The sequence below is a fragment of the Oryzias melastigma genome, linkage group LG24 (assembly GCF_002922805.2).
Source record: "Oryzias melastigma strain HK-1 linkage group LG24, ASM292280v2, whole genome shotgun sequence".
Classification (NCBI taxonomy): domain Eukaryota; kingdom Metazoa; phylum Chordata; class Actinopteri; order Beloniformes; family Adrianichthyidae; genus Oryzias; species Oryzias melastigma.
In genome coordinates, this window is record NC_050535.1 from 21,596,823 (window position 1) to 21,619,480 (window position 22,658).

At 43.2% G+C, this 22,658-nt stretch overlaps 1 protein-coding gene across 2 annotated transcripts in view; it reads right to left on the reverse strand.

The window, feature by feature from the left end:
- Positions 1-2,530: 2,530 nt before the first annotated feature.
- mdn1 (midasin AAA ATPase 1) overlaps positions 2,531-22,658 on the reverse strand; it is a 73,846-nt gene continuing 53,718 nt past the window's right edge. The window contains exons 73-102 of one of the 2 annotated variants that reach the window (XM_024291598.2): positions 22,447-22,636; positions 22,235-22,373; positions 20,842-20,988; positions 20,644-20,770; positions 19,290-19,395; positions 19,106-19,221; positions 18,541-18,936; positions 18,246-18,472; positions 18,051-18,173; positions 17,610-17,794; positions 17,374-17,535; positions 17,159-17,296; positions 15,832-15,970; positions 15,577-15,746; positions 15,369-15,494; positions 12,699-12,828; positions 12,328-12,614; positions 12,084-12,233; positions 10,229-10,330; positions 9,960-10,158; positions 9,716-9,889; positions 9,478-9,635; positions 7,014-7,103; positions 6,548-6,663; positions 6,297-6,471; positions 6,148-6,221; positions 4,394-4,508; positions 4,258-4,324; positions 3,345-3,487; positions 2,531-3,273 (exon numbers count right to left, since the gene is read on the reverse strand). In XM_024291598.2, coding sequence (XP_024147366.1) covers positions 3,088-3,273; positions 3,345-3,487; positions 4,258-4,324; positions 4,394-4,508; positions 6,148-6,221; positions 6,297-6,471; positions 6,548-6,663; positions 7,014-7,103; positions 9,478-9,635; positions 9,716-9,889; positions 9,960-10,158; positions 10,229-10,330; positions 12,084-12,233; positions 12,328-12,614; positions 12,699-12,828; positions 15,369-15,494; positions 15,577-15,746; positions 15,832-15,970; positions 17,159-17,296; positions 17,374-17,535; positions 17,610-17,794; positions 18,051-18,173; positions 18,246-18,472; positions 18,541-18,936; positions 19,106-19,221; positions 19,290-19,395; positions 20,644-20,770; positions 20,842-20,988; positions 22,235-22,373; positions 22,447-22,636 — 4,657 coding nt within the window. In that variant the 3' untranslated portion in view covers positions 2,531-3,087. The remainder of the gene's footprint in view (positions 3,274-3,344; positions 3,488-4,257; positions 4,325-4,393; positions 4,509-6,147; positions 6,222-6,296; positions 6,472-6,547; positions 6,664-7,013; positions 7,104-9,477; positions 9,636-9,715; positions 9,890-9,959; positions 10,159-10,228; positions 10,331-12,083; positions 12,234-12,327; positions 12,615-12,698; positions 12,829-15,368; positions 15,495-15,576; positions 15,747-15,831; positions 15,971-17,158; positions 17,297-17,373; positions 17,536-17,609; positions 17,795-18,050; positions 18,174-18,245; positions 18,473-18,540; positions 18,937-19,105; positions 19,222-19,289; positions 19,396-20,643; positions 20,771-20,841; positions 20,989-22,234; positions 22,374-22,446; positions 22,637-22,658) is intronic. The other variant, XR_004947279.1, reaches the window with a different exon arrangement.

The following is a 22,658-nucleotide window of genomic DNA, read 5'->3' on the forward strand; positions in this document are numbered from 1 at the left end:
AGTTTCAGTGGTGGCCCCACCTGTGTTTGCCCACATTGGCTTAAATGGGCACTCTGTAGGCCGGCTCACTACGCTACCCAGTCGCCCGATGGACAGTGCAGTTAGCTATCAAGGGCCGGCAGAGCTAGCTCGCTACGCTATTAGCTGGAGTCGGCAGACTGTAGGCCGGCTCGTTATGCTAGGCAGACACTCCTTGCTAGCTCCCTACGCTGTCCTCTAGGCGGCTGGCTAGCGTAGTGAGCTGGCCAACTGCAGATGGGGCCACTGCGAAAACTGCTGACAAACCCAATTAGGGTCCACATTTTCTGCTCACTTTTAAACAATATGGGGCCCACTCGGCCTTCCTGGCTGGGAAGGGATTATTATTATTTTGAAAAGACCTCTAAATATGAGTAAAAATTCATACTGCTTTTATGTAACATCTGATTCGATGGACCATAAATTTTCTGTTGCGTCTCGAACAAACATTTTAGAAATGTAGCATTCCACCCTTGGAAACAACTGTGATAACCTGTGTTGACCATTTGGTCACCCAACTTTTATGTGGAGTGCCCTTTCCCAAGATAACAGAGTTCCTCTTCCAGCAAGGGGGCCATAAAGTTGTCTGAAACCTCTATTTTTCACTTGGATGTTAAGTCATTATTCCGGGCCAGAACCCTGACTATTTTGCATTCCAAACTCTGGTTAATTTCAGCCTGTCATCGTCAAAGGTGTCATGGTTCCAGCAGGCTGACCCCCTGGAGAGTCTCCAAGCATTCCCGACAGACACTCAGAGTCCTTTGTTTGAAACATGTGACCCTTCGTAACTTTTCTTATATTTTAAATCACAGGGCTTTTGTTCAGTGGATCTAACATGTAAAACATCTCTCCACAGCTCCAAGAAATGTCATATTATAACATGTGTGTAATCAAACCTTTATTCCTAACAGAAGAAGATTCACAACTACTTTGAGGTTAAAATCTTTGAATTATTCATTGTGTAACCGTCAAAGCTTGGAGAATTGCTTTTCTGTGTTTATGTGGACTTTGGGAAGCATTTTATGTGCCACATATAGGATCCACACACACATATAGGGTTTTACAAACTTTTTGATAACTTCATTTGATAGAAACCCCCTTTGTTGTTAATTCAGCATTACGAATAAACACATCCAGAGACCAGAATAAAGTTACGCCCCTGATATTTGATAGCCAGAGCTCATTGGGACATTTAAATTACCTCCAATTGTAAAACGCCTCAAATCCCCACGGATTGGGCGATTCTGGCCCTGCCTCTCAAATTCAAAATCCTGGCGCACACGCCAGAGCAAGCTGCTTCTCAGGCTTCTCACACCTTCTCAAGGCTTCTCAGGCTCAACAACACGCCTCTAAGCCAACAGGGCTGATAAGCCGGAAGCCAGAACAGGAACAGAACAGAAACATCTAAGTTCTTCTTAAGATCACGTTTTTTTTCGCGCGCTTTCTTCCTTTTTAACATTTTTGTCTTCAGTTTATTTCATAGACTGATTCCAACTTTTTACCATTTTTGATGCTTTTATTTTGAAACTGATTTTTAATGCTAGACCAGTCGATACGTTTCATTGTCCGGCCAGCTTTGCGACTTATACTTTTTGGCCACAAAACGGAATAGAGAAATCGTTCGACCACCCCAGAAGCTAAGTGACTGAACAGAGCAGAACCAGCAGAACCGCAGGTTCCCTTTCCTTCTACACCTGGCTGCAGATCTCCACGACTGTCCTGAAGCATCCAGCCAGGAACGGGATCAACCATCCTTCCTGGCAGAGCTGACCCAGATCTCCAGACCGCATGGTGAGAAGTCGAACTTCGCTCATACAGTCAACTGCTGGTGGTTAGAACAAAGATTAACTATTTTTGCAAGAGTAACATCTTTGCCCCGTTTTGAATTCCTCCTTTTAAGAATAGCTTATTCTCAGATCAGTAACACCACATTTTTATGCACAACACACACTTAATGCATCCACACATTTAGCTTTTTCCACCCTTAATATTGTGTCTTTTCTTCTCATTTATCTATTTCTAGTTATTAGTTGAAGCTATATTCTGTGTTCCACATATGTTCATTGCTTTCCATGCTTTTACGTCCAGCATCTCTGCTTGTTTAACCTCATGTTATTCAATAAATATTAAAAAGGACGTTGTTGTTTGATATCATTATTTTCTTCTTTGTGGTAAAGTCCCTTCACAGGGTAAAGACACTCACGCTAAAATTGAGAGACTGATTAATTGATTACTTTATTGATTAGAAGTAGCGGTTGATCATTGATGAGTAATATTTTCCTTCATTACGAAGGTGGTGCTCCCAGGATAATTTTTTTAAATTTCAGTTTAATAAAATTTATATTTTTCAACCAACTTTGGGATTGAATACTTCATATTCACCCCCCTTGAACGCTACAGAAAATAAACCTGAATGTGCAGTTTCATTGAGTTCTCTTGCAAATCAAGAAGTTCCAAAGAAAATTTTCAAAGCTTAAGAAAAGCTTTATGAAAACTAATTAGGACCCTTTGCTTTTGTCCTTTACAATGAGTTTATTTTAAGCCAGAAAAAATGTTGATATTTTTCATAGTCTTTAATTGTAAACAGCAGATCTACAGATCACAAACTCCTTTTCACCATTTTTTCCTCAACAATAAAATAGTAAACACACCTGCATAAGAAGTGAAAATATTTTAATTTCTTGAAAAGGTTTATGGCTTCTTCTTCTTCAGTGTGGCTTCTGCATTAAAAATATCTCCTGACTCGTCCCCTTTTCTCTGGTCAGCACTTCAGAGCTTCAAGTTCATGACTGAGTTCACATTTTCTGGATCATCTGAATGTTCTTACTCGTTCTTTTATTGTGAAAGGGTGATTGGTTCAGCATCAGTCATACATGTTAAGGTTCTGGTTTAAAGCTCATCGCGATGCTTTCCTGACAGAAGCAGCTTCTGCTCCAAAGTGCTTGAGATGAGGTGAAGGTCACTTCCATCACAGGTGGATCCGTGGATCTTCATGGACCTGCAGGACAGCGGATCAGAGATCTCTGTTCTTCTCCATCTCTGCTGTCCGATCAGAGCGTGAGCGGCGGGTCACGGATCTGCCGCTGTCACCAGCTCGAACCACTGCCTGAGCGCGTCGCTCAGAGTCTCCGGCAGCGCGTTGACATCCCGCAGGATGACGTAGAACGGAAAGGGGAACTCCTCCATGTAGGAGCGGATCTCCGGGAGCTCTCCCGGACCTTTAAAGATGGGAACCTTGATGTCCAGGATGGAGTCCTGCAGAACAGAGCTGGAGTTTAGCATGAGGTTCAGGTCCAGAAATCGGACTCCACCTCGGCGCCTCTTACCCGTGAATTGGGGTTGTCCAGAACCACAAAGATCACAAAGATGTTGGCGTTGCGTGCAGCTCGCACCGTGGCGGTCACGCGCTCCTTCCCCTCCAGGAACAGGCCTCTGCCGTCAGACACGATGAGCAACAGCTGAGCCGTCTCTGGGGAGGAACCACAGCCACAAACCAAAAGAAATTACGTGGGTCGTGACTCAAATCTCATGGGAAATCTCGTGGGTCAAGACTTTAAATCTCGTAGGTCACGACACAAATCTAGTGGGTCACGACTCAAATCTCGTATGCCGCGACTCAAATCTTGAGGGTCTCAGCTCAGATCTCGTAGGCCGGGAATCAAATCTCATAGGTCACGACTCAAATCTTGTAGGTCACAGCCAAATCTCGTGGGTCGCGACTCAAATCTGGTGGGCCGTGACTCAAATCTGGTGGGCGGTGACTCAAATTTGGTGGGCCGCGACTCAAATTTGGTGGATCGCGACTCAAATCTGATGGGCCGTGACCCAAATGTCGTGGGTCACGACTCAAATCTTTGAGGTCACGACTCAAATATAGTAGGTTGCAACTCAAATATCATAGATCGGGACTCAAATCTCGTAGGCAGCGACTCAAAAATATCATGGTCCCGACTTAAATCTTGAAGGTTGCAACTCAAAAAATCAAGTAGGTTGCAACTCAAATCTTATAGGTCGCGACTCAAAAATATTGTGAGTCCAAAACTCTGAGCTGCGAGTGTGGACGGCGCAGGAAACACTCGCAGCTCAGAACTATGCCCGGTCTAAAGAGATTTCTTCACCTTTCAAACTTGTTTTGATCGTTTCATTGAAGCAAAGGCAGTGAAGCATTTAAAATGTTATTTATACAAGAAAAGGTGAAGTCAGAATAATCACTGAACATGCAGGTTGACGAGTTTTCACCTGAGCTGAAGGATCCAGGAATCTGCTGACGGGCTGAGAGGAACATCTTGGTGGAACTCTCTAAGAACTGCAGAGCAGAGATGAGGACAGGTTGGAACAACAGAGAAACCTTTGGAAAGCTGCAGCTGCTTCCTACCTGAGCGATTCTGGTCTTCTTCTGCTGGAACTGACAGAGCCGGAGGATGCGAGCTCCCGATTCGTCGTTGAACTGCTGCTGGAAGGGATGCAGCAGCTGCATCTGCTCGCCAAAGCTGAGAAAAAAACAAACCCAGAATGTGTCTGTGATGTCACCACCATCTGAATGAGACTTCCTGATTCTCAGCCATGGAAGTTCATTTATGATCTGCTGCAGGACTTGATGTCTACTCCACAAAAGTCAGCAACGTTCCAGCATCTGAAGCTGCATAATACTCCCACCACCGTGCTTCACTGAATAGAATCAGTTTAGTCACGGATTCATGTTGATGTTTCCTGTTAAACTTTTGATCAGCCTGGTGTTTTCACAGGTTTGGTTGGTAAAAGTGAGGATCAGAAAAATGAAGACGGCGGGTCCTGCAAACAGCTCTGACCTATTTACGGCGGACTCGCTTCTCGTGAGCCACAACTCAAATCTCGTGGGTCAAGACTCAAATCTCATGAGCTGCGACAAAATCTTGCGGATCGCAACTGAAATCTCGTGGGTCGCGACATAAATCTAGTGAGTCAAGACTGGAATCTTATGACCTGCGACAAAATTTTGTGGGTCTTGACTGAAATCTTGTGAGTCAAGGCTGAAATTCGTGTGTCGCGACTGAAATCTCGTGAGTCAAGACTCAAATCTTGTGAGTCATGACCAAATCACGGGGGTTGCGACTGAAATCTCAGGGGTCGTGAAATCTCGTGACCAAGTTTCAATGTTTGCAATTCAAATCTCATGAGCTGCGACCATATGTCGTGGGTCGCGATTCAAATCTTATGGGTCGCAACTCAAATCTTGTGTGTCGCAACTCAAATCTTGTGTGTCGCAACTCAAATCTTGTGTGTCGGAACTCAAATCTCGTGGGTCAAGACTCAAATCTCATGAGCTGCGACAAAATCTTGCGGATTGCGACTGAAATCTCGTGGGTCGCGACATAAATCTAGTGAGTCAAGACTGAAATCTTATGACCTGCAACAAAATTTTGTGGGTCTTGACTGAAATCTTGTGAGTCACGGCTGAAATCTTGTGTGTCGCAACTGAAATCTCGTGAGTCAAGACTCAAATCTTGTGAGTCATGACCAAATTACGGGGGTTGCGACTGAAATCTCGTCGGTCGCGACTGAAATCTCGTGGGTCGTGAAATCTCGTGAGCTGTGACCAAATTTCAATGGTCGCAATTCAAATCTCATGAGCTGCGACCATATGTCGTGGGTCGCAACTCAAATCTTGTGGGTCGCAACTCAAATCTTGTGTGTCGCAACTCAAATCTCATGGGTTGCGACTGAAATCTCATAGGTCGTGACCAAATTTTGTGGGTCATGACTAAAATCTTGTGAGCCTCAACCAAATCTCATGGGTCACAACTGAAATCTCGTGGGTCGTGACCAAATCTCGTGGGCCGAGACTCAAATCTCGTGGGCCGAGACTGAAATCTCATGGATCATGTCGCAGACCTTTCTTTTTTTTTTTAATCACACATAAATTTAAATAAAGTCTTATGACTCTCAGTTTAAACTTCCTGGGTTTCGCCTCAGGAAGTCTAAACTTCAAAACTTCGTGATGAACATGTTGATGAGTTTGAATCATTTTTTTTCCCGATTACATCCTTACTGAATTGCAAACATAACTTTGACCTTGCAGCCCAGGACTGCTGCAGGACAGAATGAAGAGATCTGTGATTATTTTGGTCAAAAAAGTCAAACTGTTGTCACCTGCACACAGACACCTGTCCGACCTCCAGCAGCGTCAGAGCGTTGATGATGACTGACAGTGACTCGAAGGCCAGCTGGAACACACAACGCCTTCAATCAGCTCTGAGGCTTCATGGAAAGTTCTGAGGACTTCCTGCAGAAACTCTCACCTGCTTGGAGTGGTTGTCCACCATGCTGGACGAGTCGTCCACAGCCAGGCAGATCTGGTACTCCCTCTTGCTGGGTTTGGTCCTCCTCAGCCAGATCTTGTCTTTGCGGAACTGGCTGGCGATGTACGGGATGACCTTTCTCATGTTCAGGCGTTTGCCTGTGCGGTAGTCTCCCCTGTGGAGCGGACAGCATCACACGCGTCACATTGGTGCTCGAACCCCGTGGGGACAAACGGGGCGCCTGCACTGACCGCAGCTTGGCGGCCTGCGTGGGCTCCAGGATGAGGCGGAGCTGCTCGCACAGCTGCTGTGACAGAGCCGCCGTCAGGTTCTGGTACCGGTGCCACATGCAGGCGGCTTGGCTCTCCTGGAACACAAGCAGAACCTCAGAGTTCTTGCAGACTTTTGTCTGGAGTAGAACTCTCTAGAAGCCTGGGAAGGTTCTTAGTGATCCAGATTGACTGCTTTTCAAACCTTCAGAACCAGTTCCTTCAAAATGACAAACATCTGCTCCTTCATAGATGTCTGAAAGCTTCCATCAAGTGGAAGAAGTTCAGGATCCAGATGTTGGATTTACATCTGCCTGCCTACATGAGTTACGATTCTTCTATACTCCCACATCATCCCACTACCACCTCCATATTTCTCCAAACAACTCAAAGACCTTCTGAATATTTGATTCCAGAAAACAGAAGGAGGCGCCCTGCTCCACCTCACCTCCTCCTGCGTCCCTGGTCCCAGTCTGCTCCAGGCCTCCAGCTGCAGCTCCATCTCCTTCCTCAGCTCCTCAGGGTCTCTGTCTTCTCTCTGCAGAGAAAACATGCAAATGAAACGGGGCTTCCAGCCTGAAGCATCAGAGGCTTCTCGAGGCTTCAACTTCACACAAAACTAAAATATCTAAAAGTGAAATGACCTTTTAGAAATGTCCCAGAATCCTTCACTCTGGTTTTGAGGTGGGATTCATGTCATCCGCATAGTTTAATAATCTAGTTTGTGTGTATACATGTATCAAATTACAACTGGACATTTTACATTTCATTTATTACTAAAATAAATAATTTTAAACTTTTAAACATTTTGAGCCAATTTATTTTTTTGTTATATTTTTTGAGATTATATTTCATTTTAATAAAAAACTGCAAAACTGTAGGAAAATTTTAATAACAAAGTTCTTTATTTTTTAAGGTTTTAAAGAACGCATTTCTATGGAAGCCGAAAACAGCCTGTCCTCATTTTTTCTGTGGATCATTTTCTCATATCAACAAGAATATGACGAGAAACAAAGTCCGTTATCTAGAGAAAACGAGATAACTCGTTATAACTAGAAAACAAACGTTTTCTCAAGAAAACAACATATGATCTCATTAGAATGAGTAAATGGACTTTGTTTTCTCGAGATAATAACTTGTTTTGATGACAAAACAAAGTCTGTTTTCTAGAAAAAAAACGAGATAATATCGTGTTAGAATAAGAAAAAAAACCTTGTTTTCTTGAGAAAAAAAACATATGATCTTGTTAGAATGAGAAAACTGACTTATTTAACAACTCGTTATGACAAGAAAACGAGATAACTCAGATAACGAGAACTGCGAATGGTGCGTTCACTGAACTCCCGACATTAGCGGACCCAAGCAGCCACTCTGCCCAACTCAGTCTGCTACGATGCTACTGTCATTTTTATACAACCCGCACCAAAACAAAGACATTTTTCAGATATAAATGTTGATACTAGTAAATCAATACATTTTAAATGAATCAATTCTGCTGTTCGACATTTTCTCTGGTAAACTGCTTTGTTTTGCTGCTAATGTACAGAGCTCAGTGAACGCACCATGCAGAAACACTCAGCGGGGTAACATAAATGCATGAGACGAAATGAAGACGTTTAAAGAGCGTAGATCCACTAAAAATAAAAAATAAAAAAAACAGACAAAAAACAAAGTTTGGGGAGTGTTTTTTCCACTGTTTCTGCTTTCAACAATAAAATAAAGAGACTTAAATCAGGTAAAGTCTGAGGTTCTTCATTATCTTGTTAAGACAACAAACTCTGTTTTCTGGTAATAACAAGTAGTGGATCTCATTCTAACGAAAAGTTTACTCATTATAACAAAATATTATCAAGATATTGACAAAATAGTTGATCTCGTTATAACGAGAAATCGATCAAAAGGGCAGGTACATTTCTTCTTTAATATTAATCAAAAATAAAAATATGTGAATTAAATTTTTTTTAAAGCGTTGCGGAAAACAATGAAAAAATACACTTTTTTGGGAAAATTTAGTCAATCTTAAACCTTTTTTAAACAGGTTACAAAACATTTTGTCTTTTTTTAAGCAGAAATGTCAGGTTTTTTTAACTGTTTATCTATTAATAAAAGATTTGAAAACACAAACATATTTTCAATCAGAAATCCCTTTTTTTATAATATTTATAATAATATATTTGAGCTGTAAATATGAAACCCTGAGTTGTTGTGTTTCCTCTTTTTCTAGAGCAGGGATCTGCAACCTGCAGCAGCAGATCCACACGAGGCTCTTTTATCTCTTTATAAAACATAAAATAAGTCATGGAGACTGCTGATCCAGCCATGTCGACCGTCAGAGTCAGCAGCCTGTACACTAAGACTACCAAGGTCCAACCCCAAACTAAAACAACTAAACCCAGCAGAGTAAGACTGATAAGGGGAAAAAGAAAAGAAAAATAAAATAGTTTTTTTTAAAGTGACGATTACTTAAGTAGCATTTAGAAAATCTGTATTAGTTAAATGTATAAACTGATGTCTGAGGTTCACATAGATGATAAACTCTGTAGGTTTTTACATCCTGTTGACCTGAAGACGTCTTATTTGATCAACTCTACCTCCAGAATGAACAGATTTATATGGAAAGCAAAACTTTGGTAAAAGTTTGATCTTTTATGAGTTAAAACCCCATATCATCTTATGCTGCATAACATTGGTTACTAGCTGTTCAGAGCTGCACTGAGATGATCCTGTTTGGCACAGAATGTCTTTTATTTTGAACATATGTTCTTTGAGCTTCTTTAAAAAAAAAAAAAAAAAAAAAAAAATCTCATTTTAAGAGATGCTAGTTTCTTTTTATATTTTAGCTTTTGTTCGTGCCAAAAAAGACATAGTTCATGTTAACAACCAACAAAAAGCCTCAGCCGCATGTTCTCCACCTGCGTGTCCTCCATCAGCAGCTCTGGGACGGTGTGGACGGTGGACTCGGTGCTCCTTTCAGCTCGCTCCTCGTCTCCAGCTTGCTGTCGGTCTTTCTGCCTCTCGTCCTCCTCTTCCTCTGCCTGCCTCTGAACCTCCATCTCCCCGCCGTCTGCGCCTGAGAGAACAGGTGAGGAGAACATCAGCGACTCCTCTCTCTTCAGCAGGTCTGGAGTCAGGCCGGAGAGATGCTGAAACCTTTCCGGGAGGATCTGGAGGAGTCCAGCTGCTCCGGTTTCAGCTCCTGGACCTCAGCGGCTTTCAGCTCCTCCTCCGGCTGCTCCGTTTCCATGGCAACATCCTCCTCCTCCTGATCTTCATTGGGATTCTTCTGCGGCCCCATCGCTTTCTGCTGCTCCAGACTGGCAACATCTGCAGCAGACGGAGCAGTCCCTCATCAGGAGGACGTTTCTACAGAGATCATCAGCAGGTTCATGCAGACCGTAAGTCTGAGCGTCGTAGTCCATCTCCCCCTCTCTGACGTGCTCGTACAGGTCCGACTCCTGCTGCCCGTCGCTAGGCTTGTTCTTCTGGGAGCGCTCCTCGCTGCTGTCCACCGTCCGCAGCCGCTTGTTGATGCGCTCGTTGTAGTCGCCGGTGGACCGCTCCTCCTCCGCTCGGCCCGGTTTCCTTTTGTAGCTCTGCAGGGAGAGACTCCAGCTGAATCCCACTGAAGACGATCACAGCAGGAGGAGAAGCAAAAACACTGACCTGAGTCTTCCTCTGCGTCTGCGACTGAGACGCCATCCTGGCCGTCAGCTTGGACTCGTGACCCTCTGATTGGCTGGCGTCCGCCGCTCCGCTGCCGTGCTCCTATCAGACACATCTTTAACAATCCACTCCCAAGACAATGGTGTTTTTGACACGTTTTGTTGCATTTTTCTGATCATGAAGGACATATAAATGAAGAAAATTTAGATTAAAATGATTATTTTTATCGTGAACCTTAAACACCTGAGGCACTGCCAGAGATGCTTAAACTCAAAATCTTTAACGTATTGTAACTTTTCAACCGTTAACACGATGATCGTGTTAACGGTTGAAAAGAAATACTGCAGCTGTGATGTTAAAGGGTTAAGAAGAAAATAACCACTCTGCAGAAACTATGTCCTACATATATGTTTTAAACTTGAAAGAAATGCTTAAAAAAATGAAAAAATGTAAATATAAAACTTAAAAAACTGTTACCAATTAAAAAATTGTACTTTTTCTTTTTTTATTTCTTATTTTTTTTTCAGTTCTGTTTTCAGGTTTGATTCAGTTTTTATGCTTTCGCTGATCCTAATTTTACATGGGGGCGGGGCTTTTTGATCAGCTAATATTGAAAGTACAAATAGACGTTTTTTATAACAAGTTTTTTATTCAAGTTTCAAATTTACCCCTTTTTTCAATATTATTTTTTCATTTTTTTCCAAATTTAGAATAATTCCTTCAAGTTCTTAATATGTATTTATGAGTTTCAAACTGCTTTCAAATCTTTTTTTAAATTTTCAATCTGGTTTTTCATTCACTTTAAGCTGGTCCTGGTTTGACCTCATACTTTTCACAGCAATGATTAGGTTAGATTGAAAAAAATATTAATTATACAAAAAATGATTGCATGGCAGCACTATTATTTACATAACTTGCATATATGCAGTAAAGAAAAAGAATAACAGGCATTTGGTAAAGAGTTGTATTCTCTTTTGTTGAAATTTATGGTTATGTGGAAAATTCAATAAACTCACTGAGTCCAGTGGAAAGAGTCCAATAACTATGAATTATTCTAATATGCAGAAACATTTGCTACTAATGCTAAATGAACAGCTAAATCCAAAAGTATCTGAAGTCTAAGAAAGATAATTTTGGGGTAAAATCAGGGTCAGTTTAAAGTAAACAAAAAAACAGATTGAAAATAAAAAAAAAAAAGAAAATTTGAAACTCGAAAATTCATATTGAAAACTTATTATAAAAAACTGAAAAATAATTTTTCAGTATATGAAAAAATGATATAGAAAACTTGAAAGGAATATGGAAAATTTGAAAAAAGTACAATTTAAACTTGAATTAAAAAAACTAAGACTGTTATCCATAAAAATCAACTTCAGCCAATGAGTTCAAAGCTCCGCCCCCATTTAAAAGTAGGATCATCTCAGCAGCAGAACTCTGAATTGAAACTAAAAACAGAGAAATGAGAGCAAACAGGAAAAGTTGAAAGTTCAAATAAACATTATTTGTTTAAATTGGTGAAGGTTTTAGTATTTTTTTCAAGTTTCAAATGTACTTTTTTTATTTTGACATTTCTTTCAAGTTTTATATGTTATTTTTTCAATTTTTCAATAATTCCTTTTTTTGTAACTTTTTAATGTAGTTTTTTATTCACTTTAAGCTGATTTGACCCCATAGATAATAAACTAAAGAACAATGAACAAAGAAAAGAAAAAAGCAGGATTCAAAGTCCCGGGTTTGAACTGGTTCTGCCACAGAAATCCGGATCATGTCAAATGTTTGCAGTTTTATTTTTGTGTTCAGAAAAACAGCTTTGCAGCAAAGCCTCATGGGTAAAACGTTCCGTTCTGAGGGTTACCTCCTTGGCCTGGTCTCTCTGCGACGCCTCCCCCGCCACCTCCACCGCCGCGTCGCTCTGGAGGTTGTCGTCTCCGGTCTGACCGTCGGTGCTGTGCTCCTTCCTCTCAGTGGAGTCCGGCTGCTCCTCATCCTCACCTTCTTCCTCATCCTGTGGCCCAGAATTAAAACAAAAAGAACAAACATTCTTGGTGAGAGCAGTTTGTGAGTCTACACCGTCTGCATCTCTGGATCTCCATCCACACCTTTGGGTCAGCTCCTTTGTCCACAGGAACCGCCGCCGCCTCCTTATTTCCTGCATCTCCATCTCTCTCTTCTTTCTCCTCCTCTTTTTCTTCACTTGGCTCCTCTTCCTCCTCCTTCACCTCTGCCCCATCACCTCCTTCCTCCTTGTTCTCCTCCTCAGTTTTGGGTTCCTGACCCTCTTCCTCTTCCGGCTGCTTCTCCTCCATCCCCTCTCCTTCATCTCCAGGTTGCTCCTCCTTCACCTCCTGGTCCATGACTTTGTCATCCAGGTCAAACGGGTTCTCCCCTAAAGAGTCGGAGTGAACATTTGAGCAGGAGACTTCTTGCTTCAGCTGGAGAAGAAATGTTCTTCTGGATTCTTCACACTCACCCTCTTCTTCATCGCCCCCCTCCTCGTCGTCGCCCAAGGCGAGGTCTTCTGGCAGCTCCATGGGCTCCGGCTCGGCCACCTTGTCCTGCTGTCCGTGGTACGGGTCCACCTCGTTCTCGTCAAAGTCCCTCTGGAACGGACGGAGAAGAACTCTGAGAACCCGCTCCTGAAGCTCATTCTAACGTCGGATTCTTCATGAAGCTTCAGTTTTTCTCAGAATCCCCAAAAATGTTAGTGGAGAACCTCAGGGCTCCATTCTAAGACCCAACCTGTTTTCTTCATGCGGGAAATCAACTCAAACATTTGTGCTTGAAGGACTTTTATTTTGAAGGGATCAGCAGATGATTGATGAAGGTCAGAAAGATTTTGTTTTCTGTTCTTGAGAAAAGCAGATAATCTTTTTAATCATTTATTAATAATTATTTGTTTATGTTTTTAGCTTTTCAACAATCCCAGATCTTTTTCCCAAACTAGACAAAAAAAACCTCCTCTTTTTCTGAGCTTCATTTACCAAATGAGCTGTAAAATCCTCATGTCAAACTTAAATGATTAAATATGTTTTTATACTACGGTCCGGGTGAATACTTGATCCTGATTGGCTGCTGGGTGTGGATTAAAAAGTGATAAATCACGGTGATAGTGAAAACCTAAAAAATAAATTTCAGGTCCCACAGACCAAACGTTCTGTATCACTGCGCAGGCTTCTTTAAAACAAACTTTTGCGTCATAATCTGGACAAAAACAAGCGGTAAGAGGTGAACTTTCGGTCTGATCTGATGCTTTATCGAACCGATCATGACGGTCAGCATTTCTATCGCTTTCCTTTTGTAAGGTAAAGGGAGACGTACTGAAAAATCAGTCAATTGTTTTATTTGTTATTTATTGGGTCAAATCAGGATCAGCTTAAAGTGAATGAAAAACAAAATTGAATATTTGAAAAACAAGCTTTGTAAGTGTGAAAAAGAACAATTTTAAGGCAGCTTAAAACTGGAAAATACATATTGGAACTTGAAGGAATAATTGAAAAATTGAAAAAATAAAATAAAAAAATAATATTGAAAACTTGATAAATTAATTGAAATTTTGAAAAGAATATATATAAAATTGTCAACAAAAATTTGAAAACTTGAAGTAATTATTGCAAAATTGAAAAAGAAAGAAATTCTAACATTTGAAAAAATAATATCGGTAACAGTTTTAGTTTATTCACTCAAGTTAAATTTACTTTTTTTTCAATATTCTTTCATTTATAAAATATGTATTTTCAAATTTAAAACTGCTTTCGAATCTTCATTTGTTTTTATTTACAATGCCTGTTTTTTCGCTCACTTTAAGCTGATACTGATTTGATCTCATAGATCAGGGGTCCCCAACTGGCGGGCCGCGGTGCGGGTCCAGACCCCGAGACCCTTTTATCCGGACTGCCAAGCATTTTTAATAAAAAAGTATATTACATTCATTTTTAACCACAGTGATTTTTGAACAGGCACGCGAGGACAGCTACGTACGGACCGGGGTCCTTCAGCCGCCCCTATCGATGTGCTGATGTTTACTTGTTGGGATGTAAAGTGATCGAGTGATAAATTGTCCCGTCTAAAATGAGAAAAGTGAACTCTGAAAATCAAATCGTGTCTTCTGGGATGAGTGGAGCGAAACCTTCGCTTTCATTTGGCAGCAGTGAGCTCTACAAGGTCGGTGTGGATTCCAAGCATGGAGTCTGCTGCTCTTGTCAAAAGTGTTGATATCAAACGGCTCTACGAGACAAAACTTTTGAAACAAATGACACGCCAGAAAATGCACAAGCTGAGCAGACAATACGAATGTGCAGCACAACAACCAGTTCACGAGAACTCACTACGAGTGGAAAGGATTTTGGGCAAGCACAAAAAGTGACTGAAATGATCAAAGAGTGGATGGAGGCGATGGCAGAAACTACATTGGAGGGAAAAGAGAGACAGCAGCTTCAAGAAAAGGTCCGACAGCTTCCCCTGTGTGGTGCTGAGATACGTACCCTGTTAGAATGTGTTTCCCTGATCTCACACATCACTGATTTGTTTAACACTCATATTTTCAGTTTTCAGCCTATTAAACCTTCTGTAAAATGAAACACTAAGACAGAAGCTGATTGTGTGCTGTGTTCTAGCTGCCCACTAAAGGCTTAACTTAAAAAATAAATCCATATTTGTCCGTGTCTTCCTTTCAAATGTGAAACCCTTTACGTTGCACATGAGGTCTGTGTCAGCTTAGTGACAACAAGCTGCATCACGTATCAAATAGTCTGCAAAAATGATCTAAACTGAAGAATAAAGACTAAATATTGATTGAATATTTAATTATTTTTTCATTTATCATGGTATAAGCGGGATAATGCCCAACGAAGTGTGCATTATCAGAAATGAAGGCACTTCCCGGAAGCGCCTTCATTTCTGATAATGCACACTCTGTTGAGCATTATCCCTTACATACTGAATAAAAAATAAGATCATACTTTATATATTCCCAGCTGTTGTGTCATTTCTTTAAAAATCATTACAAATATAAATTTCCACTTTTTGTTTCGTCATTTGTTTTTGTATCACATCTTAACCCTTTAACTTTCTATCAAAGCAAATGACACTAAAACGTCAGAGTGATTTTTTAAAGGTCTGGTGAACCTGTTGGTGCTTCTACCTGATCTCCTTGCTCATTGATCTGCTCTCCGTCATCCTCTGGCGTTTTTTCTTCTTCGTTCTTCTTCTCCTTGTTTGGTTCAGCAGAGTCCAAGTTTTCATCTTTGGCTACGAGTTCCGACTCTCCCTGTAGTTCAGCACAAGAGCAAGAACTCTAACACAAACATCTACAGATGGAGGTCCGGAGGTCCTCAGCGATGCCGACATACCTGATCCATGCCCTGTCCAGACTCCTCCTCTTTCTCACTTCCATCCTCGTCTTCGTCTTCCTCGTCCCCCCACATCCTCTCATCCAGGGTGTCCGTCTGACCTTCTCCCAGATCTCCCATCTTCTTGTCGAGCTCCTCATCTTCCTCTTTGTCCGACTCATCGTCTTTATCTGGAGAAAAACATCCGTTCAGAAGGGTTCAGAAACTGCTGTTCCTGCTGAAGCCCCGCCCCCATCACCTCCAGGTCTGACCCACCTTCTTCTTCGTTCTCATCTCCATCGTGCATCTGGCCGTCAAAGTCCTCAGACATTTCTACGGCGTTCTCCTCTGACTTAATGTTCCCCTTCTCCTGCTGCTCCTCCTTGTCCTGACCTTCCTGTGAGACGTCCTCCACCTGAAGAAGAAGAAGAGGAAGAAGAAGGGGTGGTGATGATGCGGGCTTCAGAAAGTCCTACAAGCAGAGATTTAGCTAAAAGGAAAAGAAGCTGCAGTTTAAATTCCACTGTTTTTGTTTTCGTGAAGCTGAGTCAAACTCGCTCACTCCAGTTCTCTTCTGCAGTCACTGGTGTTTGTGTGTTTCCGTATGTGTCCGTCTGTATCCGTATGTTTCCGTCTGTATCCGTATGTGTCCGTATGTGTCCGTCTGTATCCGTATGTGTCCGTCTGTATCCGTATGTGTCCGCCTGTATCCGTATGTTTCCGTCTGTACCCGTATGTGTCCGTATGTATCCGTATGTTTCCGTATGTTTCCGTCTGTACCCGGAAGTATCAGTAAGTTCCAATCTCTCCGTATGTGTCTATCTAGTGGAGCAGCTTAGTGTCATTTTTAGCCAGAATCGTTCAGTTGATGATACAAGCATGACATTTGGTACAGTTATAGTCTCTGGGTCTAGTTACATTAAAAAAGTGCTAGCGACACAAAAATCCAAAATGGCCACCATTTTTTTCAAGATGGCCGCCATGGCAGTAAAGTTGGCAGAATATCATAAGAATAGTTTACTTGATGATGTTTTCAATGTTTTTTGCCCCAAAAATGGACTGCTAATGCCAGGGTGGCAGTGAGGATGAGCTCTTTCTGCCTAAAAAATGCCAGTTAATATCCCTGTAATGTTTAGCAATAAAAACCTCATTTTACCTGATGAAGTACTCATATTTTTTCAATGTAACTCATTACACCAACAACCTTTGGTGGCCATCTTGGAAAATGGCCGCCATTTTGGAATATAAAGTGGCTAGCACTTTTTTCTTAAAATTTGGTGTCTTATAAGTACTTCAGCCAAATTTCATGCTTGTATCATAAAATGAAAGATTTTTTGAGTTAGCTGCTCCACTAATCTGTATCCGAATGTGTCCGTCTGTATCCGCATGTTTCAGTCTGTCTGTCCGTCTGTATCCATATATCTCCGTCTGTGTCTGTAAGTTTCAGTCTGTATTTGCATGTTTCCGTTTGTATCCGTCTGTTTCTGAATGTTTCAGTCTGTCTGTCCGTCTGTATCCATATATCTCCGTCTGTAAGTTTCCATCTGTATCCGTCCGTTTCCGTCTTTGTGTGTCCATGTCTGTCCGTATGCTTCATCATCACCTGATCTTCGTTCTCAATCTTGTCGCTGACGTCTTTGGTGCCTTCGCCCTCGCCAATCCCGCCCCCTTCGTAGTCGTGGAACTCGGTGGCGCCCTCTCCGTCTCCTCCCGGCATGAGTTCCTGAGGCAGGCAGAAGCCCTGAGGAGACACCAGCGTAGAGGTTAGTCCTGCTGAGTCCCGTCCTCTGGCTGCACCGGCACTTCAGCGGCGAGAACCTTCTGAGCCAGCTCCGTGAAGATGCTGGCCAGGACGGACAGCAGCTTCCCGGTGCTCCGATGGACTCCGAGCGACACGCTGAGATAATAGCGCAGCGTATCGCAGTAAACCTCCAGCAGTGGATGCAGACGCAGCAGCCTCATGCAGGCGTCATTGACCTCCTGAACGAGGACCAGAAGACAGATTAACACCCAGAGGAGTCGGAATTCTCTCAGATTCTTCCTGCCATCTGAACCTGAAGCTGCTGAGGAGAACACGAGTCTCTGCGACTCCTCAGGCTGTGCAGAAGTTTCTCCAGCCGGACGCAAACGTCTCCAGCAGAGAGAGCCTCCAGCTCGGCCTCCAGCTCCTCCTCCAGGAGGCGAGTCAGGTGACCCGGCTTCAGCAGGTCTGCAGGCGCCTCCTCCTCCTCCTCAGCATCTGAGAACAGAGAAGAATCTTGTGAGGAACACTCGGAAATGCAAAACAAAATGATTTCTTATTACATTTGTTCTTTTTCATAAGAAAAATGACACAAAAACATGTTAAAAACTCTAAAAATTGGACAAACAAAACCAGTTTCAAACTGAGAGTCCAGCCTTTCATGGTCAGAGGTTAGTGTTTCTGTGATGTCTTTGACATTAAGCTCCTCCCTCCTGGACCTTTGCTAGAATGAGGCTTCACGCTCACATCTCACCTTTCTCCTCTTCCTCCTGATCTCTTTGGCTTCTCTTGACAAGAGTCTGAACGGCGCACAGCACCGTGTTGATGTTTCCCTCCAGCTCAGCAGAGAACTCAGAGGAGAAACCAGACCGCTCGTCTGAAAAACAGCAGCAGGACCGTCAGAGTTCGGGTCACGGTAGTGTGTAACCAGGATGGTTCCCGCTCTCACCGGAGTGCTGAGGCCCCAGACAGAGCAGCTGCGTCCTCCAGGCGGTGAAGTCTGCACCGAAAGCCTCCACCTGAGCTCGGACAAACCGCAGACTCTGGGTCACGGCCGGCTGGCAGTCAGGACCGCCCACAGACGTGGACGGCGAGAAGTGCTTCTCCACGCCGGACATCTGAGCTGCCACGCCTCCCAGCTGCTCCGCGGCCGAGCAGCAGGTGTCAAAGTTGCTCCTGCAGACAGATACGCCGTGATCCAAACGGGTTTCCCTTCAGCGTCCTCAGAGGTCAGAGCGGCTTACCATGTCAGCAGAACCGAGCCCCCCTGACCCACAGAACCCAGGTCCTGCTGCAGCTTCTGGGTCCTCGTCAGCATCTCCACCACATGCTGCTGCAGCTCCATCCACACAGCGTCCCCCCTCCTCATGAGGAGGCCTGGGGGCTGGCGCGGGGCCGCTGCCGGGGACAGGCAGCTCAGAGGGGGCGGGCTGCTCGCATGCTCCCTCTGCTGGCCATCTTCAGGACAGCACTGCAGCAGCCAGGACAGCTGCTGCAGGACGGCAGCGCACTGAGCGGCCAGCAGCCGGCCCCGCCTCACCCAGTCCTGGAGGGGGTCCTGGGGAGGGAGGGTGCACCCCCAGTCCTCAGGAGGGGTCTGGGCATGAGCTTTAAGACTCTGCATGCTGCTGGTCAACTTCCTTTAAGAGAAAAACGTTTAATCTTTAGTGATTTGAGAACGTGTTCTTCAAACTTCTATTACATTTAAGACCTAAAATAAGCTTAAAATATTCAATCATGGGATTGTAAATCAGACCCAAACAGCTTTAGACTTTAAAAGGTCATGAAAGTGGTTCTGAAGCGTCTCACCGCAGGTGGACCCAGCTCTCGGTGACCCGGACCAGCCGACGCCTCTGTCCGAGCAGCAGCTTGAACAGGTGAGAGGAGAAGCCTCGACAGCGGTCGATGTTCCCCACGCCCAGCTCCTGCAGAAACACAGCGGCGTGAAGCAGACGCTCGTCAGTGAACGCCGCGCGGCGCTCCGCCTCCTCACCTTAGCGGCGTGCTGCAGGGCCGTCTGCAGGGCTGTTCTCCGGGCCCACGAACGGTAGAAGTACTTCTGACACCCGTCCCACGCCGACAGCAGCTCCGTCAGCAACCTGCAACAGTTTCATGTGTGCAGATGAACAATGAGTCTATACAACCAGGTGAGCTGGACAATCCCCCTGCTTGCAGGACAATCAATGGACACTACCAGCACAGTGCTCATTGGTTGTAATTCCCACCCACTCACCGAACCCCCCACCCACTGCGAATGCCAGATTGCCAAAAGCAATCAGAGCAGGATTTTGTAATTCTTCAGTATATTTTATCTTTTTTCTTCTTCTTATTATATTTTATTCTGTCATGTTTTTTGGATCGCTACTGGTCCTTCAGTTTTAAAGACATTAAAGTGCTTTCAATAGTAGCTTGTAAAGCTCAATTGGGAGAAGAGTGAGTAAATAGATACTTCAAACCAATCTTTATATGCTCTATCAATTTTGGCTCTATTGCGCCACCAGGTGGTCAGTTGTAGCTCAAACGTGTTTAGGCCTTATTCTCCAAGTGTATTTGTCCTAAGCACTAGCTTTTACTCCTTTATGATTCATTAGATACTAAAGTATTATACCACGGTCCGGGTGAATACTCGATTCTGATTGGCTGCTGGGTGTGGATTAAAAAGTGATAATGCACACCTAAAAAGAAGTTCCGGTCACACAGACCAAATGTTCGATATCACTGCGTAGGCTTCTTTAAAACACATTTTTCCTTCATCATCTGGACAAACAAGCAGTAATGGATGAACTTTCTCTCTGAACTGATGCTTTATTTAACTTTTTGTAAGGTAAATTAGCACTTCACGGTTCAGGCCTCCGTGTCGTGCGTTCATTTCCCATAATGCACACTTCGTCTGGTATTATCCCTTACTTGATCCACACCCAGCAGCCAATCAGAATCGAGTATTCACCCGGACCATGGTTTAATAAGTAAGTTTGTGTCTTTCTATGTGGTTAAATCATCTACAATTTATAACACTTGTTAATATTGACTTGAAATAAATCAAACGATTATTGTTCTCTATTCATTTGAAGCTCATCTTTAACACTAAACTGTTAGACAGTTACAGTTTATTCACATTTAAAAGCTTAAAAACTGATAGTTCTGAAAACTTTTTAAAATATCATTTTTGAAATGGTTTCCTAAAGTTTAGGAAATTTCCGCTTCCGGCTAGAGATTGATTCTGACGCCATCTTGCATGTGTCCAGAGGCCCCTCCTTCCTTTAATGTCCAGATCAGAACATGTTAACTGTGTCTGCTCATTACAGGTTATCTAAATGAAGAGTAAAGCGATGAAACTCTGGGGTTACATGTTCTCTGCGGGGTCCTGGCTCCTCCCGGTCAACACCCCCGTCCTCATCTCCAGCGGCGGCATGCTGAGGGTTTTCTCAGAGTCTGCAGTTCTGTTCCACGTCAGGCCTTTGCGGTACGACAGGCCTGAAAAGAGCAGGACAGGTTGAAGCTCTGAGGTGCTGAGAGGAGGACGGTACAGGAGGGGGGGGGCTGACCGATGGCAGCGAGCATCTTGAACAGGTCGGACAGAGCCCTCTGCTTCTGCTGCAGGATGTGCTTCACCTCCGCCTTCTGCTTCTCCTTATCCGCTGTCAGGTCGATGTTGAGGCTCTGCAGCCCGCGCATGTTGGTGATGACTTCACCTGGAAAAAACACAGAAGAGGTTTGAGTTCAGACATGAGAGGGGGAAGTGGAAGACAGCCTAAAGCAGGGGTGTCAAACTCAACCGCACAGGGTCCCAAAACACAGCTTAGGCTGCGGGCCGAACAGGATAAACATTAACTGAACACTCTAAAACTACATTTTTAAAACTTTAAAACTGTAACTTTTTAACATAATTATGAACTAGATAAATAACATTATCCGAGATAATGTTAGTGTGAATGCTGTAAGCTGAATTTGACTGCTGAAGATGCTAGTGCTGATGGCCAAAAACACTGAAGCTGAAAAAAAAATTCGCAAAAACGCCATATTAGCCTTAAAAAAAAGGAAAAAAAACTTAGGTTAGCCAAAAAAGCTGGCATGTAGCTGGAAAAAGCAAAACTTCAGAATAACCTAAAAAAAGAAAGAAAAAAGAAAGACTAAATTAGCCAAAATGGTTAGCAGGTAGCTGAAATATTAGCTAAACTCCAAAATAGCCTAAAGAAATCTTAGTAAATGCCAAAATAGTCCAAAAAGTTAGCAGAATTCCAATTTTTAAAACTTTAAAACTGTAACGTTTTAAAGATGTTAGTGTTGAGAGCTGAAGATGCTGAAATTAATAGCTGAAAACGCTGAAGCTGATAGCCAGTTAACATATTGCCTAAATGCCAAATTAGCCTAAAAAAACAGCTAGCATGTAGCTAAAAATTTGGCTCAACTTCAAAATAGCCTAAAAAACTGAAAAATTAGACTAAATTGGCCAAAACAACTAGCATGTAAATATTAGCCTAACTCCAAAACAGCCTGAAGGAAAACTTACAAAGAAAAGCCTAAACAGATAGCATGTAGCTGAAATATTAGCTAAACTGAAAACAGCCTAAAAAAATGCCAAACTATTCCAAAAAGCTAACAGAATGCCAGTTTTTAAACCTTTAAAACACAATTATGAATAATATAAAGGCAGAAATATTATTTCAGATTAAACCAACTTGAACATTAAATAACTTTCAGTATTTTACTTTCCATAAAAATATATTTCGCCAAAATTTATTCAAGTTACAAATAAGCCCAAGATAACATCGAACCCTTAATATTAAGAATAAAATAAAGTGATCTGGAGGGCCGGATAGAATTACTCGGAGGGCCGGATCCGGCCCCCGGGCCTCGACTTTGACACATGTGGCCTAAAGGCTCTGAACTCATAGAATCCAGACGGGAATTGAAGAACCATTTGGATAACTGTGGTACCGGTGAAGCAGTCCAGATCCTCCGTCAGCTCCGGCAGCGGGCTCTTCTTCAGCAGCTGAACACACATCTTCTTCATCTTCCTGAACAGAGCGGGAAGACGGGCCTGCAGAGAGCCCACGTCTCCTTCTGGACCTTCACCCTGAAACACCAAAAGCAGCTGATTGGAGAACGGCCTCTCCATGAGGAGGACCTCCAAGCGGACTTCATGAGACCTCCACATGCAGATCTTTGCCCTTTCCAGGCGGCGCGTTCCTCAGTGCCTGGTGGACGCGATGAAGAGGAGTTTCCTCCAGGTTAGCGTCCACCTCATCCGGGTTTAAGCTGCTTCCCTGCTCCACCAGAGCGGGAACGCTGGGACTGTTCAGAGCTTCCTCAAACTTTTTGACAAACTTGAAGAGCGTGCTGAGAGAGGAGAAAGGAGGAG